At 50.9% G+C, this 17500-nt stretch overlaps 1 protein-coding gene across 8 annotated transcripts in view; it reads right to left on the minus strand.

Annotated features, from left to right (window-relative positions):
• EBF3 (EBF transcription factor 3) overlaps positions 1-17500 on the minus strand; it is a 115654-nt gene that overhangs the window by 33943 nt on the left and 64211 nt on the right. For 7 of the 8 annotated variants that reach the window (XM_019803310.2, XM_019803307.2, XM_011229350.3 and 4 more), the window contains exons 6-7: positions 4537-4618; positions 900-1044 (exon numbers count right to left, since the gene is read on the minus strand). In XM_019803310.2, coding sequence (XP_019658869.1) covers positions 900-1044; positions 4537-4618 — 227 coding nt within the window. The remainder of the gene's footprint in view (positions 1-899; positions 1045-4536; positions 4619-17500) is intronic. The other variant, XM_034663439.1, reaches the window with a different exon arrangement.

The following is a 17500-nucleotide window of genomic DNA, read 5'->3' on the forward strand; positions in this document are numbered from 1 at the left end:
ACTTTCCTGCGTGAGCATCTGCGTGGCTCGTGAATTCGAGACCTCAGTGTGGAGGATTTGCCTTAAAACGGTTTAGTTTTATGGGCTTTTTGCGATTTAACCACGCTGTTTTGTTTGCAATTCACTTTTCAAGAAAAACGAAACAGAACAAGAACAGCTCACATTAGTTTCTCAACAATTCACGTGGGTCAGAATCTCATGATTAGTGGGAAGAGTTTTGGTCTAGAGGACGAGGATTTTATTTTACCAGGTGTGGGATGAATCGTGGGGACGTGCGTGAGTGAGGGGTTTGGGGAGGCCCTCTGCGTCTGAGCATTTCTGAACCCTGACTCCATGTCGAAGACCACCACCCCGTTGCCTATCAGTCTTAGCAAAATTCTTCTCTTTGAACGAGCAGAACAAGAAGTCAGCCACTTGGAAGCACCTGGTACAAAACATTTTATGCTGTGTTTTTTTTTTTTTCTCATTCCCTTCACCCCGCCCCCACCCACTCCATCCAGGGACAGGAAATGGTCCTCGAAGTCTGTTCTGAGCTGATGGGCCCCCAACATTACACCCACCGAAACGTGCAGAGTATCTGGGATGACCTTCGGGATGGGGGCTTAGGACAGCCCAAATAAAACCAAATAAATTAAAACTGCAAGAAAAGCTCCAAGCAAAAGAAAGCTTAGAAACAAACAAACCGATAAAGTGAAGCCCATGGCAGGTGAGGCAAGTGAGGCCCCCCCCATAACGGGAGAGGGGAAGGAGAGGCCCCCAGTGGCGGCCAGGCCCACATGGGGGCCGCAGACCTGGGAGGGGCCCCTGGTGAGGGCAGCGCGACATGAACCAACATAAAGGATGGTGCAAAGAAAAAGAAGCATTGCAAATAAAAAAAGACATGTAACATGTGTGCCTACCATTTTCCAGATAAGAAGGGGCCGTACCTTCTGACGGGTCTAGGCGGCGGGCCCGCCGCCCGTGTTTGGAGTTGTTGTGCACAAACATGTTGTCGGACACGGCCAGCACGTGGCCGTCCACGTTGACTGTTGTCGACACAACAACCTGCAAAGACGAAGCGCATGTGAAACGAGCTGGCGGAGGAAAGACGGAAGCCGCCGCCAGCACCGCCGCGTGCACCGAGCGAGCTGCCCGCGCTCCGACGCCTCCCGGCCGCCAGCGCCCCAGCTTTTTGGCGAGTGGGGGTGGGTGGGCTGTTTTGCTCTGTTTTGACTCAAGATTGCTGCTCTTCAAAGCCCGCTACACTAATTACAGTTTAATCTCCTATTATGCTAACAAGTGAATTCAATTCAGAGAAATATTCTTCTAGCCATTAGCTTCAGAAACACCCCTCCAGCCGCTCATTTTAAAGCTGCTGTTTTGATTGATCTGTTCACATATTGATTAGATAGTTTATCTAATTAAAATTAGTTCACTTGAGACTGTCATCCCTTGAAGAGTGGTGAGGATTCAGAGTGCCCAAAAAGGGCTTCCTAAATCAGAAGCACTCCGGCTACCCCAGCCCATCAGCCGTGATCCCTGGGTCCATCTGACAATCACATCTAACGTCTGGTAACGAACTTTCCCGCGTCTGAAAAGACTGAGCTGTGAGTAGTGACCACGTCTTCAATCCAGAACAAGCATCCTTTCTCAAGTTCCCTGCGGAGGCTGGCAAGGACCCTGGTGCCAACGGAAGGACCCCTTCCACTGTGGACAGCCTTGCCGACCCCAGGCGTCTTTCCAGGCCGCCCAGAAATGGCACCTTTTAATGGACTCGGGAAATGGGAAGTACTACCCAGCCTTAAGATTTTTCTTCAACAGAGGGGGGCCCATGTGGTCCATTACTTCCAGAAAAGCTGATATGAGTAGCAAAGACACAAGCCCTGGTTTAGTCTGGGTTTCACAGCAGGACTCGTGTGGCTGGAGTCAGCTGTAGGGTGCAGGGAGCCCGGCCTTGGCCACGCATGGGCAGTGGTGAGGGCCACTACCAGCTCAGGCAGCACAGCCCCGGAGAGAAACATGTGGCTGGACAGGAGAAGAGGGAACCGGGAGGGTTCCCAGTCCACAGCTGCTCCCCCCACCTGCTCTGCATATGTCCAAACATGCCATGGAAAACGACTACGGAAAGCCAAAGCTACAGTGGACCTTGGTTAACGGAAACTGGTTCATCCATGTAGCCAACGTACCCACCAATGCAGGACATTAACACCAGGGGCAACTGGGAGGGAGGCTGCCCCCAGGGGGTGCGTGGGAATGCCTCGAACCTTCCATGGATTCTTCCCAAAAGCCAAAAACTGCTCTTTAAAAAACTAGTCTGTTAGAGGACCCTCAGGTGGCTCAGTTGGTTAGGCATCCAACTCTTGATTTCGGCTCGGGTCATGATCTCAGGGTGTGGGATCAAGCCCCGCCTCAGGCTCGGTGCCCACCAGGGAGTCTGCTTGAGATTCTCTCTCCCTCTCTGCCCCTCCCCCCCAAAAAAATTCTGTTAGAAAAAAATAAAGTATCAAAAATAAATCGCTTTTTAAGGATTAAAAAAGGTCAAAGCTGCATATATATATATATATATATATATGCATATGAATACATGTGTAATTGATTTTTTCATAAAAAATCTCTGGCCCCACAGGAAGATTGTGAAGCAGGGGCCATACCCACTGTACCCCCCAAAACTCCCTCCCAGGGGCAGCTCCCTTGATGCTTCTTTCCCGGGTGGGCCTCACCAAGACTATTGCAGTCTCACAGTATTGGGCCCCTCTGAGCCTCAAACACTGTGGGTACCACCATCGGCGTCCCCACGTCCAGCCTCAGACATGTCATCATCTTCTCATCAACGGCTGCCCACCCATGGGGCAGGCGTGTGCGGTGCCCTGGCAGCCTCTGCCCCCAGGATGCAGGGCTCGGGAGGACCCACACCATCCCCTGAGCAGCAGGCTAGGCCACGGAACGAATGCTGAGCCACAGACTTGACCCTCTTCGAGTTCTTAGACCACGATACATTAAAGAAGAAAGAAAGGTAAAAATAAAAATAAAAAAAGGACACTGTCTTTGCTCTGCCATCTCTATATAGGTCAGCCACCCAGGGAAAAGCATGTGGCTCCCCAGAGGGAGTGGACAGCTGGGTTCTGCTCCTTGGCCGGGGCCAGCCCCGCAGTGCGCCTACGGGAAGGTGCTGAGTTTCCGAAGCCAGCTGGAAATTCTGTGTAAGCCCTGCCAAACTCTTAGGTCCAGTTCAACCTTCTGAGAGGCGGGATGACGAGCTAAGGAGCAGAGCAAATCCTTCTAATAACTGTGGGCCCACTCGCGACTGATGGCGTGTTGGCCAATGGCGAGACAGTGTGCACCCTCCACTCCGCTCTGATGGGCAGATAACCACTGTCCAGCCTGGCGCCAGAAAGTGGAGGCAGGCCCAGCTGTTTACAAGAGACACAGTCCCCACCTGCAGAGCATGACCGTGGACCAGCCCACAGACCCTTCTCTGATGGCCCAGTTGGCTGTAAAGACAAATGTCACATGTCCTAAAGGACTGGAATAGAAGTTAAATTTCTAAAGATGACCTTGAGTGGTTTGATGGTAAGTCATCCAATCTAGCATTCATTCTTCTCTGGTTGGTAGGGACTAGCAGCAATTCTGTGTCCCAGCCCAGAATATTTTTATAATTATGATCAGCAAAATAATCCATTGTGCATGGAGTACCTCTCACCCTGAAGTAACCTCTTAATCATTCACAAAGGCAAGAAAAATAAGCACTCAGTGATAACCCATCCAACGCTCTACCTTCTCTCCTTGGGATGAAATCCTCTTTAACAAACCAGAATATGAGTTAGCCTGCATCCAGGAACATGGTCTAGCAATTAGGCATGGGTGTAAGGAAGCAAGAACACATCAACCCTGAGGGAAAGGAAGCTGAGCTGGGAGAACATTCTGGAATTTGTAGAGGCCCTCATCAAACAGGTGCAGCTCCCCTCATGAGGAGGGCCCAAGGTCTTGTGCCTACCCAGCAGGCTGCACTGTGGCTCTGCCCCATGAAAACTCCACCCATCGATCCCTAAAAGAAGACCGTTGGGCATGGGCTCCAAGTTCTCATCAATTGTGCATGGCTACGTACAGCTGAGGAAATGGGCTCCAGATGAACAAACATATTTGAAGAGATTCTGAAACAGTCCTTCTGAAACACACCTACGAGACTCACCGTGGCTGAAAGTCCGAGGGAACCCAGCTTAACCTGCAGCTCTGAGAACTCGGACTCCCAGGTACCTGGCAGCCCAACGCAGAGGCCGGGCGTGGCACACCGCCCTAAGAGGTGCACCTTATAAGCCAAGGTCACGTTTTCGGAGCCCAGTCCAGTGTGCACAGACTCGGTGAATCTGGCGTACTGAAGAGGCTGAATCATTTTTAAAGTGATGTGATTTAAATATTTTATCAAATGAGCCACTTCTGGTTTGCTCCCAAGCCCCTGGAGAACTAGAGACTATTTTCTGAACAATCGCGACATCAGAGAATTCAAACTTCATGTTCAAAGTCCGGACCGTGGCCCGCGTGCCTTTGAGAGATGTGTACCTGGAATCTCCGCATATCTCGAGGGTTGCCTGCATTCTTCAAACAGTTCTGATTGCACTTGAGGAAAAACTTTAGAAAGAATCTATAAAAATACAAAAAACGGATATGTGTTAGGGTCACGAGACAAACTCACAAACTTCAAGAACGATACTGTTGCGCAGGCAGTGGGGGACGCAACCCGCACCGCGGCTCGCCGCCTGTAGGGGGCGGTACCGAGAGACGACTCTGGAGGCGCGGGCGCCTCTGGGCCTGACAGCCAGCACAGGAGATGACCACAGACTTCCATCTGTCTCGACATTACGGGTCTCTAAGCTTTATGACAAGAGCTGCGACTTAGACTGGCCATCCCTTGCCTGGACCTTTGCACAGTGACCACTGGGGAACTGTCCAGCCCAGACGGGGCTGCCAGCTTTGGCAGATAAAACAGAGGATGCCTGATTACATCTGAGCCCCGGATGGATGACAAAGTTCCTTAGGTTCTCACATCCCAAAGCGTCCCTAGCCTCAAACACCGCTGTTTAGCCATAACGCCAACGGAACTGGACGTGCCCAACTTAATCTGGCAGCCTAAGCCCGGAAAACACCACTGCCCAGGTAAACAGACTTTCCAAGACAAATTTTTTAAGTTACAGTGGGCGCAACTCTTAAGAGAGGATTTGAGGGTGTTTGCTAAGGATTGCAATGACTTCTGTGAAGGGTCTACCTGTGTTTTTGAGGAAATAACCAGTGATTCTGATACGGCAATGAAGATGTGGCTCAGGCGGAGAGCAAGGAGAAGCAGCCCCCAGCCTGGGCTCGGGGGCGAGCGCCTTTCTATTTCCCGCCAAGCCTGCCCTTGTGCTTTGAGGCATGAAGATGCAGGGGTCCTGACAGTGTGTTGAGATGCTGTGACAAAAACCTCATCACACTGTCCCCTCCATGCCCGCATGCTCGGTGACAAGGACAGAAGCTTTGGCTCACAACGTGAGCACGTGGGCGCTGGGCACGGGGGACGCGGGTCTCTGGGCCGACATACGTGCCCTCTTCCGTGTCTGCGCGTCCTGTCCGGCCAGGCTACCAACAGAGCTCCCCTGGTCTTTTCTGTCCACATATCGCCCGTCCTACTTGAGGATCACTCATTTTTCATGAAGTTGCACGTGATTTCCTCGAGCTCAACCTGACGGTCAAGGTTCCTTGTTGACAACTATCATATCAGAAAGCAAAAAAGACCCCGCGGACGAAGATTCGTGTCTCTAGCTGCATCCCCAACGTGTCCCGGCGACTTCTCTGCACAGCCGGAGAACAGCCAAGGGACGGGGAAGAGGAGAGCGGCCACGTCGTTCAACGTTCTTGCACAGCACCAGGCCGCGCCATTTTAGGCCAGAACTGACATCTTTTATTAACTCCCTCACCTCCACGCTCAGCTCGCGGCGCCCCAGCACCATCTGCCAGCGGCACACAGTAAGTTACTTGATATTCCTCCCACCGATTTTGCCTAACAGCCCCGTGCAATTAAGCCGCACGCGCTCTGCAGAGAGGGAAATGAGACGCACCTGCGGCCGCGTGGCGCTGGCTGCACCGGGAAGGCCTAACAAGGTGAGGGCGTCGCAAAGTTATCGTCCTGTCAGGCAATTAGGGCTGCACTTTGGGGACAGCCACATGGCGCAATTATGCCACACGTTACCGCCCGGCTAATCTTCCGAGCAGGCGCCGGCCGAGCGGCTCTCCTCTGCACAGAGCCGTCTACGGGAGCTTTTGTCCTGGGAACGATTTTTCTTTTGCACCCTCCCCTCGCCCCCTCCAGAGGAGGTTTCTTTAAATTCCTTGATGTCAAAAAAAAAATTAAATAAATTCCTTGATGTCTTTTTAGGCAGTTCACCCTTTACCTCTAAGACAGCAGAGCGTGTGCTGAAGGGGGTCTGACGGGGGTGGGGGTGGGGGGGCAGGGCCCGGCGCTCTCGGGCCTCGACTACCACTGGCACACAGCCGGGCACTGGGCCGCGAGCACCTCCGCGTTCTCGGGGCCTGGCTTGGGCACAGGTACACGCGCTGATGTGGGAGGTGGCCCTGGCAGTGTTGCCTCGATCCCAAGTGTCTTGTGAACCGTGGACACGCATGGCCCCGGGGCCAGGACCCCCTTCATGCGCTCTGGTCCCAGTGACACGGACCCCGTACCGTGCCACATCGAGGGCCGGAGACAGGGAGCGTTGGCCAGGAGGAAGAGGAGCCTCGTGCTGACTTTCCCGCCTTGTCTGGGTCGTGTTGAAGCGGTGGAGTCCGCGAGGCCTCTTCCTAAGGCGGGTGGCACGGGAGAACCAGTGCGGGGCCGCTGACGCCGGAGCCAAGCAGGGCCGGCGCCGGGGGCGCAGAGACGCTGGTGCCGACGTTTGGGGGGTTTGAGGTCGCTGGGTGCCCTCCACGTGAAGTCAAATGGTAATTCTCATCCTTTTACTCAATTACCCTGTAATTGGCTTTTTTCCTAAAAAATATCTGACAACCACTTTACATATCTCCCTTCCAGAGTCTGGTACACAAAGGATTTAATACTCTTGTTATGAAAGGAAAAATCTTTCCTATGTCAGAAAATCTTTGGCTTTAACACCAATAAACTCTTTATTACTGCTAAACATGGATTTGCTGCTCGATGGCAAAGAGGCGATAAAAATCCGAACCTGTCATTAGTACATTATGCTTAATTGTGTACAGTGTGCTTCCCATCACATCTGTTGGCCCATCATCAAAATGACCATTATGTACACTAATTCCCTGACCCTGTCTTTATTTCCCTAAAGAGCCATCAGCTTTCACAGTAGGTACCAGAGTAAATCAAGCTTGAAATATGGGCTTTATTTACTTGTTTCTCTCAGGCAGGAGGGAAGGCAGCAGCCCAGGGCAAACCGCTGCACATCCGTGGAAACTCCCCAGTAATATTCTGCTCAGAGACCGCACACACTCCTGGAAAGTTCTCAGTAGCGATTAGAAGGGGGGAGAGATAGGATCTCATTACTTTGGAAACCAGGTTTCGGCCTGGAGAGCGTGTGGGGATTCACAGAGGAGGCCACACGGGCGACCCCGAGGGCGCACAAGGGTGGGTTCCGGGGGCCACCGCCTCCCGGGCACCAGCACCTGGGAAAGTGGGCGCAGGGCTGCAGCTCCAGCCACGGCACCTGCGGTCCGCACTGCAGAGCCCCGGGCAGGCCCTCACGTCTGCGGGGACCTCGACCCAGCAGAGCCCAGCCACGGCTGCGCCCCCCAAGCCAAGTGAAGCTCGGTCCTGGCTGCGTCCGGACCAGAGGCTGCGGTGCCCACGGAACCTCGAGGCGGCGGGCGAGGACCCCATGAGCGGGGCCACCGCAAGAAACGGGATCAACCATTTTGACGGGAGCCCACCCTCAGCATCCCCACAATAAGGGGCAAGCCCCCACCGCAGTCACTCATTTCAGAGTATGCTCCACTTCTGTGTGTTTAAGCTATGAATTAGTTCATTTATATTTACTTTTATGAAGCTGATTAACCAGAGCTTCTCTATCTGATGAAAATCATTTTAATTGTAGTGTTAGGCTCCTGTGTAATATCCATTACATTATGAACTGTTTAAATTCTACACGGGCATTGTATAAATTGGCCCTTTGTGTGCGCGTAGGCAATTAGGACAAACAGCTCTCCTTTAAACGGCTGCACAACTTTGTGGTGGTGTTCAGGACAATCAGAAACAAAGGAGGCTGCTTAATTGTAATTTAATGGAATATCAAGGAGTCCGTGGCATTAGACGCTGGCAACGGAGAGCAGGAGAGAAAAATTAACTGCAATTATGTTTGATTAAAGCTATCCTTCTCAATAATCAGCAGTCCTGACAGGCCATGGGGCTCTCGTGGGTTCCAGGATGGCAAAAGGTGTTGAGCAATATTAGGGCCAATAAAGGGGATATTAGCATAGCTAATTACAGCCCTGCAAAACCTGTAAAGGGGGCCTCTGTGTATTGTAATGTGTGAAATAATTGGACAAGGCCGTTATCAATTACATAAGGAATGAATTTGGTTTGTCAGAGAAAAGCTGATGAGATGCATTTCATCTGACACCATTCCCTTCCCTCATGTTTCCCGTAGCTAAGAACTTGCCCACTTGTATCAAAAGCTGCAACTTACCGGTGGCCAAATCATGATAAAATTATCTTGCCTGCAAGTGTTAGGTAATTAATACCACTCGCCCTCACCGCCGTCCCTGCACTGCTGCTTCTCCCCTAACTGAAGCCACTAGTCATGTAATAATGATTTTTTTCCCTCTGGTCAAAGGAGAAATAGATCGTCTCCTCAGAAATGCAGTGGGCTTGGCGTGCGCACCCTGGCGATTGAGGAGAAAAAAGGAACTTTGAGCAGTTTTAATTGCTTGCCTTTTGCACGTGGGTATCACTTGTTTGAAATTATCTCCTCTCAGCATTTCGGGAATCCTATATGCAGGGATTTTTTTTTAATTTTTAATCACCAAGTCTTAGACTCTTCCGCAGCTTGGTCTCGCCCGTGCTTGAAAACGTGAGCGACAGCATGCGGCAAGGGGTGAGCCCGACAGGCCGTCTGAGGAGTCCTCAGCCCCCACCTGAGCACAGGCTAAACGCCGGGCTCAGAGCAAAGAGCTCGGGCTTGCGACAGGCCCCCCCCCCCACGTCTCAATTCCAGCCTCTGTCCCAGCAGGCACGGCCTCCTCTTCTGGTCCTCCACTATGGGCAATATGGGAAATTTGAGTCAAGAATGAAAAATACTGATATCATTTTCTGGTGGGGGAGGGGGGATCAGGGGGTGCTCGCCTCTCCATTTTAAGGCTGAGCTCTTAATAAGCAGCAAATGAAGACGGCCATGGGTAGACCTCCGTGTCATCAATCAGAAAACCCAAAGCTTCCATGTGTGAATCATGGCGCTGACAGCTTCCGGAGGTTCCCAGAGAACCCCATTCCAGACCAAGCCCCACGCTTGTAGTTCCCGAATCCAGAACACAAAACCAGGAGGCTATTTTCATAACGTTGACTTGACGAGAGAGTGTGGGTTACCAAGCAGAAAATGCAGATGGCAAAGTCCCCACCCACTGGGGGTGGCCAGGGGCTGGGAACAGGAGTTTGGGCGGAGGGGGGCAACACCTCAATGGCCTAGGGTCTCCTTTTGGTGGCGATGGAAGTGTCCGGACCCACAGAGGGGTGGTGGTTGCACAATCCTGGGAAGGTACTAAACACCCCTGAATTGCGTACCTTAAAACGATTAATTTCATGTTCTGTCAACCCACAGCGACTCACCCCAGCCCCCAGTCCCCACCCCGACGTGGAGGAGTGCGTGGACGGGAGCAGGGGCCTCTCGGGGAGTCGGGGCTGTGGCCACCGCTGCGCTCTTGAAAGGAAACAGTTAAAGAGTCAAATTAAAAGATAGAGCCTTTAAGAGACTTTTCCCTGACTGATAAGAAAGTGACCAGTGGAGTGCTTCCTTGAAGTCCCTGCTAATTACTGGGAAGTCCCTGAAAGCAGTGGCCGCAGCTGCGGTGTGCGCGCCCGGCCATCAGTCGCTGGAGTATTGATTACTGAGCAATTCTAGCCGATCGGGTTCTGGTGCTCAGAGACAATGTGCTTCCTTCACAAAACCTGTAATGAGCAGTTCTTATACAAGAGTACATTCTGCTGACATCAGATCTGTGCACTGAGATAGTACACAGGTCAATACGGATCGGATTTCCAAAACGCGAGGGTCTGAATGTCAGGCCTCTCTTTTTCTCCCTCTCCTGCCATTAGCTATTACTGGGCTCACGTTCCGTAATGCCATACGGGAGGAAAAGTCTGCTCCATTAGGCTGATTTATTCTTCAAATATGCCATGACAAATTGCTCCAACACCAGACTTATTAAATTCTTGTACATTTCAAGTTATGGGTCTCATATACTTGTAGGGCCTGCATGACGTCATAATGAAGGGGCAGAGGGTGACGGTATTGAATTTAACAGCTGTGCCCAGATGTCCTCCGTGAGGGGGCCCCCTCCCCGGCGAGAGGTCCGGGGCTGCCCAGCTCCCCACCGTGGGATCCCGGGCTCCGTGAGCGCTGGCCCCCTGCGCACGGCATCCTGCATGTAAATATAGGTGTAGGAGGATTTGAAAACATCCACGGCTTGACTCCCGGTTCAACAATTACTGGCCTTTGTCTGGAGGTTCCTGCCCTACTGTGGCAGAGCCTGTCTCCAGCGGACTAGAGCTATTTTACTTCCCTTCTCTGTAGTAACCACACCGCATTAACAATATTTGTACTACAATCACCAAGGGACCCACTTCCCAGATTCTATCACTTCTTTATCTCCTGACAAATACCTCACTATCGAACATTATTAGGTTTAGAAAATTAACCCTTCACGGTCTGGGCCGCGCGAGGCCCCACCATCCCTCCAAAGAGCCTTATCGCTAAATTTCTGCTATAATGGTTTTTCTTTTCATCACATTTTCACCAGTGGCTGTCAGGAGGCACTTGCAGATACCACGATCTTGTACTTTTGCAACGATTCTCATTAAAATGATGCCAAGGAGATCTGATGGGATTTAATAGCTTTGCCGGCCAGTTCGATATCCACGTCCATAACAGATCCTGCCAAGCCCTCCTTTTGGAGAAATTTGTATGACTTGCATTAAACTTTTCCGGGTGGTTTTAATGTGTTCCGATAAGTAAAACCCAGGTAGACACTCTGAACGCAAACGCATCCCGGAGTCCTATGCCTTTGTCAGCAACCCGACCCGCCTCGCTGTCAGGATTCTAGTTAGTATTTTCTGTAACTGTTCCTGATATTTCATGATAGTTTTGATAAGGTTATCTGTTTAAAAGAAGTCAACTGCACAACACAAAAGAAACGTGAAGTGCGCTATATTTACACTAGGGTTCTTGTTTCAAGTGCCTGTCTTTCTTTTCCTCTTTACCTATTTCTCTATTTCTAATGGGCGATGCAGCATTGACATTATTTCCCCACCAGATCATTCGCCCTGTCAATCAGTCTGTATTTTGTCTTTCGCTGTGGGCTCATTAAAACAGCTTCCTCACTCCCTCTGGACACTGCTCTATTTGCCAGCTCTGATCACGAAGCTCCTTATTTAAGAAAAATGCCAGCATCACTTGGCTCACATCAGATGCACCCCCTGACTTGTTGCCAGCTCCAGGGGAGACGTCTCACAGAGACTTTGTGCGCAGAGATGAAGTGCCTACGCGAACCCAAACTTAGGGTTTCAAACCCCTCCCACCACACGCGGGTGCCTTTTTCAGGATCTGAAGAGAACAGGGATACTCTTCCTGCCAAGCTGACTTCAGATGGCTATGGAGATCGTTCTCAAAATATATATATTTTTTTGTTTTTCGGGGTTCCCCCCAATCTCTAAGTGGGAAAGATGTTGTTCATCTTCTCCTGCTCAGATGCACGCACCCCCCCAAACCATGCCAGCTTGCCTAATTAAGAACTATCATCTTTGTGGGCTGAATTATTAATAAAAAAAAATCACATTTTAAATCAAGCCCATGCACGCACACAGGACACCAGTGTCGAACCTGCCTATGCCGGCCTCTCTCGCCTTTTAGGTCCTGATTAAAAACTTATTAAAACATTATAAATGATTAATGGGAGCACAGCTCTGAGTGGCAATGATTAGTTTTAATGCAGGTAATGCAGCTTAATGAGGGGGCACATGTGTGCAAAGCTTTAACTTCATTACCCCTGCGTGTCAACAAATACAAGAGAAATGTGTGTCCAGGTCATCCATTACTCGAAACAGCACTGAGCCTTCCCTCTTCACGTCCCTTTGTTGATAAGCCAGGAGCCATAAATTAATCCTGGTCTGTGGCTCAGGGAAGGGCCAAGGTGTTAAAATCACGGTAAACCTCGCTCAGCTCCCCACGCCACCATACAGCTGTCTGTGTGAATATTCCACAGATGATCTTTTCTGGGGCCTTCAGAACATGGGGATTTTCCCCTGGAGTTGTGGCAGGCTGTCATTGTCTGCGCGCAGAAATGAAAGCTCCCGACGTTCAGAGCCGATTGGGTTTCTTTGCTTTCTAGTTTCCAAAGGTTTGTGGAGGAGTTTGGCTCTGGTCTCCCAGACCCAAATTCGTGTTAGCACGCTGGTCCTAGATATTCGGACCTGATGCCCGCATCCCTCGTTCGGAGCGCTCGCGTCCCGCAGCGGTGAAGGCAGTGAGGGGAGAGACCGCGTCCCGGGCCCCCCAGCGAGGCCGGGCTGCAGAGGCCTATGGATGTGCCAGGCGGCGCCCAGCGGCGGGGCGAGCCCGGGGCCAGGAGGTGGCAGGCGGGGAGCAGGGGCATTCGGGAGGCGGGGAGCGGGGTGCTCGGGAGGCCGACCCCGCCCCCCCAGAGCCCACAACTGGGGGCGCGCCCCCACCCACCTTCTCACATCACCTTTCATTTTCTGTTTTTGTGATAAGCAGCTAGATCCAGGCTGATCTCCACTATCTGTTTGAAGAGTATTCAGGACTATTTGCATCATTTTATCGCTAATGTATAATATATGGCTCTAAAGTGAGCCCAAGCACTGTCTTGTTACCGAGCATAAAAAAGTAAGGGCAATAAAGACACATTAGTCCTCTCCAGCACAGCGGCTATAATGCAAGCAGGAAAGGTTGCTGCTTTGAGTTGAGAGGCAACCTTTCTGCCTGACTAAGACAATGGAAGAGTAAAGAAAATGTCAAATCAAGAAAAGCTGGATTTAGAGATGAGGCAGCCCAGAATGACGTGGGTGCCATATTTTGTGAAACTATAATGCTGTTGGCAGCAAAGATCCGTGTTTCTGATTCATCTAGTGCTGCATGGCAAAGCTTTGTCAGTCTGTGCAAGGTATAAATAATTCAGGGTGAGAGATGGCAATTACAGGGCCCTGCACAACCAAAATGAATATTTTATGAGGACTAAAACTGCTCTGGAATGAATCATACACACGGAGTCGCACACACATGGCGAGTGGGCGCACATGCCAGCCCCAAGAAGAGCACGGCCCGGCCCTACCTCCTTCCAGAGCCTCCACCAGGAACCCAGCAGCCGGAAAGCAGCAAGCACGGCCTTCCCCGCGCCAGGCCGGATGGCCCAGCCCTCATGGCTGCAGACGTGCCCCCCGCACCCAGCAAGGAGGCAAGAGATGGCGCCCCACAACCTTGACCGGCAGACCCTACAAGTTTGGTCTTTAAGGACGAGTTCTGAATTAGCACTATGGCTTTCTTATTGTTTCAACTGTTCAAACAACTCATGAGTGGGAGCTGGGGACCTTCTTCCGGTGAGAGCTGATCTGGATTTGGGCACAAGGAGGAAGGACCGTTGTGCTGGTCTCCACGAGAGGGAGGGAGCTGAGGGAAGGGTGAGCCTCCATGGGCAGCCCACCTGCACGCCCGGCCCGAGTTGCCGTTCTCCTCCGGCTCTTCCTCTGTCTTCTGGACTGAACCTTGTATGGTCTGGGTTGCCGGACTGCAGGGAGGGACCGCAGCTTTTCAAGCTTTAGGTCCAAATTCACACATAAAAGTTGCTTTCCTCACTTTGAAAAGCGGTCCCCTACTAATGGGGGTAGGATTATGCCGAAAGAGATTTTTTTAAAGGCTGAAAGGATGGTTTCATCTGTTACATTTCCTCCAAAAATGCTCCTGGTGAATGGCTAGAACAAATAACAACATTGTTCACGAGGCTGAGGCGGCCAGTCCCACTGGTGAATGGCCATTGTGTTTGTCCAGCTACTGATACCTGGGCCTTTGTGGGGGAAAGAAGGCCTGGGGCTGTGACATCAACACAGCACAAGCATCCCTCTGTGCAGACACCCCGAGCAGGTCCCCACCACGGTGGGAACAGAACACCAGATCCCTGAGAGGTGGTTTTCTTTAAATCCAGCTCCAATGCATTGTTTACGAAAACAAGGCTCTTAGGTATATTAATAATTTGATAAATAGGGATTTTCCCTTAATTATTCATGAAGAACATTTGGCAACAGTAAAATTATATTCGCAGAACAGGTTTATAAACCAGCTAATTATAAATTAAGTATGCAAGAGAAAATTGCTAACCTTGAAATTAAAATATTTTATGATTCTGCAATTACAAAAAATGTAGAAAATTATCCCAACCCCAGTGTGAGCAGGGGCCCCACAGACGACACAGCACAGGCCAGGGGAGTGACAGCAGAGCAGGTGGGCCTGGAAAAGTGCCCCCCCACCCCCGCCACGGAACCACGAGCGACGGTGGCTTCGTGGCCAACAGGCAGCGCCGCTCTGCTTGTCCTGCTCAGGTGCAACTTCGCAAGGGGACAACCTCACAAAACCGGCATCCACTGGACAAAGCAGGTGAGCATCCTTAGAAAGGCTGTGTCTGCTCTCTGGGAAGGACATGGCACATCACCTCTGCTGCTGTCACACCCCGGCATGTGGGCAGCCCGGCATGTTCCCATCGCTGAGCCCAGGGTCCACAAGGAGGCCCCTGAAGGCTCCTCGGCCCCCTCCTCACTTCACTGTCCTCCTGCTGGAGTGGCGGTCCACAGTGAGCTTGGGGTCCTGAGGGACCACACTGTTGCCCGAGGCAGAGGCATGCAGTGCCACTTGTCCCCACTAGAGGGCCTCTCGCCACGGCGTCCCGGGGGCGCTCAGGGATGCCCTTGTGCAATCAGGACACAGCTGCCCGCCTGCCAACAAACTTGGGACAGACCCTTCCTCCCAGCAGGGTCGTCTGGTCTTCCTCTCTGGCTCTTCTGCCAGCAGACTTCCTTGTCGAGGGGCTCCATCCACACCCGCCCGCCCACAACCTCTGCGGCCCCCCAGAGCTAAAGGGCCAGCAACACCCGTGCGTGAGTTTCACAAAGCCTGCCCTTCCTGGTGTGACTCGCGAGGACACACACAAGTGTGTCGCTCACTCTGCAACAACTAGAGAGCCTCACCCCTCTTTCGGGCACATGTTAAAAGATCTCAGGAAAGCAACCAGGATGAATTCACTGAAGAATATCCTGTTTAAAAAAAAAAAAAGTAGGCTGTATTCCCTAACTTCTTTTCCCGTGGCTGCGTCGCATGTAACAAAAATGCAAACTGTAGAGACCCTGTGACCACGGAGGCCAGCCTCCTGCCCCCCTACTTGACTACACCATAACTCAGTGCCTGCACGTGCCCGTTCTTCACGCTCCTGAAATCCAAGAGAAAAATGAGCAAAATCCACTTCAGTGGTTTTTTTTTTTCTTTCTTTCTTTTTGGTTATGAAGAGTCTTGACTTCCCTGAGAGTAGAGAGCCCCGTGAACTGCGCACGGAAGAGAGAAAACAGCACAGTGCACACCTTCCTGCCCCAGCCGCCGCCCTAACACTCCGAGACAGCTGCGGGTCAGGCGGCCAACCAATCGGCAGGTCTCTGGGAACTCAGATAATGAAAATTTTTTCATGTATAAAATCCTTCATCAACATGCTGGTGGCGTCATCCTGTAGTGCAGACGCTGCAACTTAAAATTAATATACAACAGAACCTTTAACGAAATGAGCATCCCTGGCTGTACGGTACACGTGCCCCTGAGCGGTGGCCAGGAGGGTCACGACCCCAGGCTCGTGCGCAGCTCTAACCCCGTCTCGCTGCCACGACCCGGAGAGCCTCAGAAACAACTGTCGCTGCCCCCCAGGGTCCCCAGGGCCCAGAAGGGACTTCAAAATTTGGAGACAAGGATGCCGCTGCCCCAATGCCAAGAGGTGGGACGCGCCCAAAAGGCAACCACCCAGCCCGGTCTCTGGCCCCGGCGTGAAGCCCCCTTCCACCAATTAGGGTAACTCCATCGGCTGGTACCTAAAGAATATTTTTATCATTTGGAATAGTCTATTTACCATTTGATAGGATACATTTCTTCCTGCACCTCTGGGATGCGCCCCAGATGTTACACAACTTCCCCTAACAATATTTAAATTGCTTACAAAGCCTCTCTAAATATTTGCTATGTATTTAGCATGCCTAAGATTTGCCCGTTATCCCAAAGTCTTTTTGTTGTAAATTGCAATTTTACAACTTCATGCTCGTGATGTATTTTGACAAAGCTCTGCTGACACCCTCTATTGGCCTCCAAAGGCAAAATAGCTGATACTCCATGAGCCACCAGAGAACTCTCAATTTGTTGTGAGGCCCGCTGCCACTTTGCCATCCTCAATCTGCATGGAAAAAGATTAAACATTCAATTTGTTACTTGATAGGCCACAAGGTTCGCCACTTACCATACAAATGGAAAACATTACTGTCATTCCTCAACTTGCTTGCCTGAGTATTTTATTATTTGTAATATTTACTTCAGGGAAATTATGATTCATGTCATATTTATCTTCATGAAAAATGAGCATCTAAATGGAAATCACCTTTTGAATGTACCAGGATATAGTGTAATACTAATATGCTTCATGAACTATAAAATTTAGTCACAGTATACGGATATATTATAGCATGACTTTAATACTCTCCCATCAAGCAAATTTTCTCTGTGTTAAGCTGATACTCTGAGCCCTGATTCCAGTTGGATAATCATTACACTTACATGATGGTACAAGTCACTGCCTGTGGATTTATGTCCCCCTCAGCTCTTTTGCATTAATCTGCCTCTGAATAAGCTATTCGCACTTCCTCCAGTGCACGCAGGAAATTGAAATAAGGTGCAAATTTGCAGGCCTTAAATCTGAGCAAGCACAGACAGATATTTTTCACCTGATACCATTCATTTGTTTCAAGTAAATACAAAAGACATTTTTTATTCTTTGTCTTTGTCCTGAGGCCGTTCTTCACGAGAACGACTGTTGTGTTTTCCCCTCCATATTTATTTCCATTTTTGCAGAAGTCAGAGTTCAATGAAGTATCTGCAATCAGCTCTGATTCGGACTCATGGTGACATCTGTACAGACGTGGGGGCCCCCGCGGGCTGCGTGCCATCCTTCGTGGCCTGCTGGCAGCAAGCACCACCGCTCAGGGGCCCACAGCCCACTTTCCAGA

This window comes from Ailuropoda melanoleuca, chromosome 6 (assembly GCF_002007445.2).
Source record: "Ailuropoda melanoleuca isolate Jingjing chromosome 6, ASM200744v2, whole genome shotgun sequence".
In the NCBI taxonomy this organism is placed as follows: domain Eukaryota; kingdom Metazoa; phylum Chordata; class Mammalia; order Carnivora; family Ursidae; genus Ailuropoda; species Ailuropoda melanoleuca.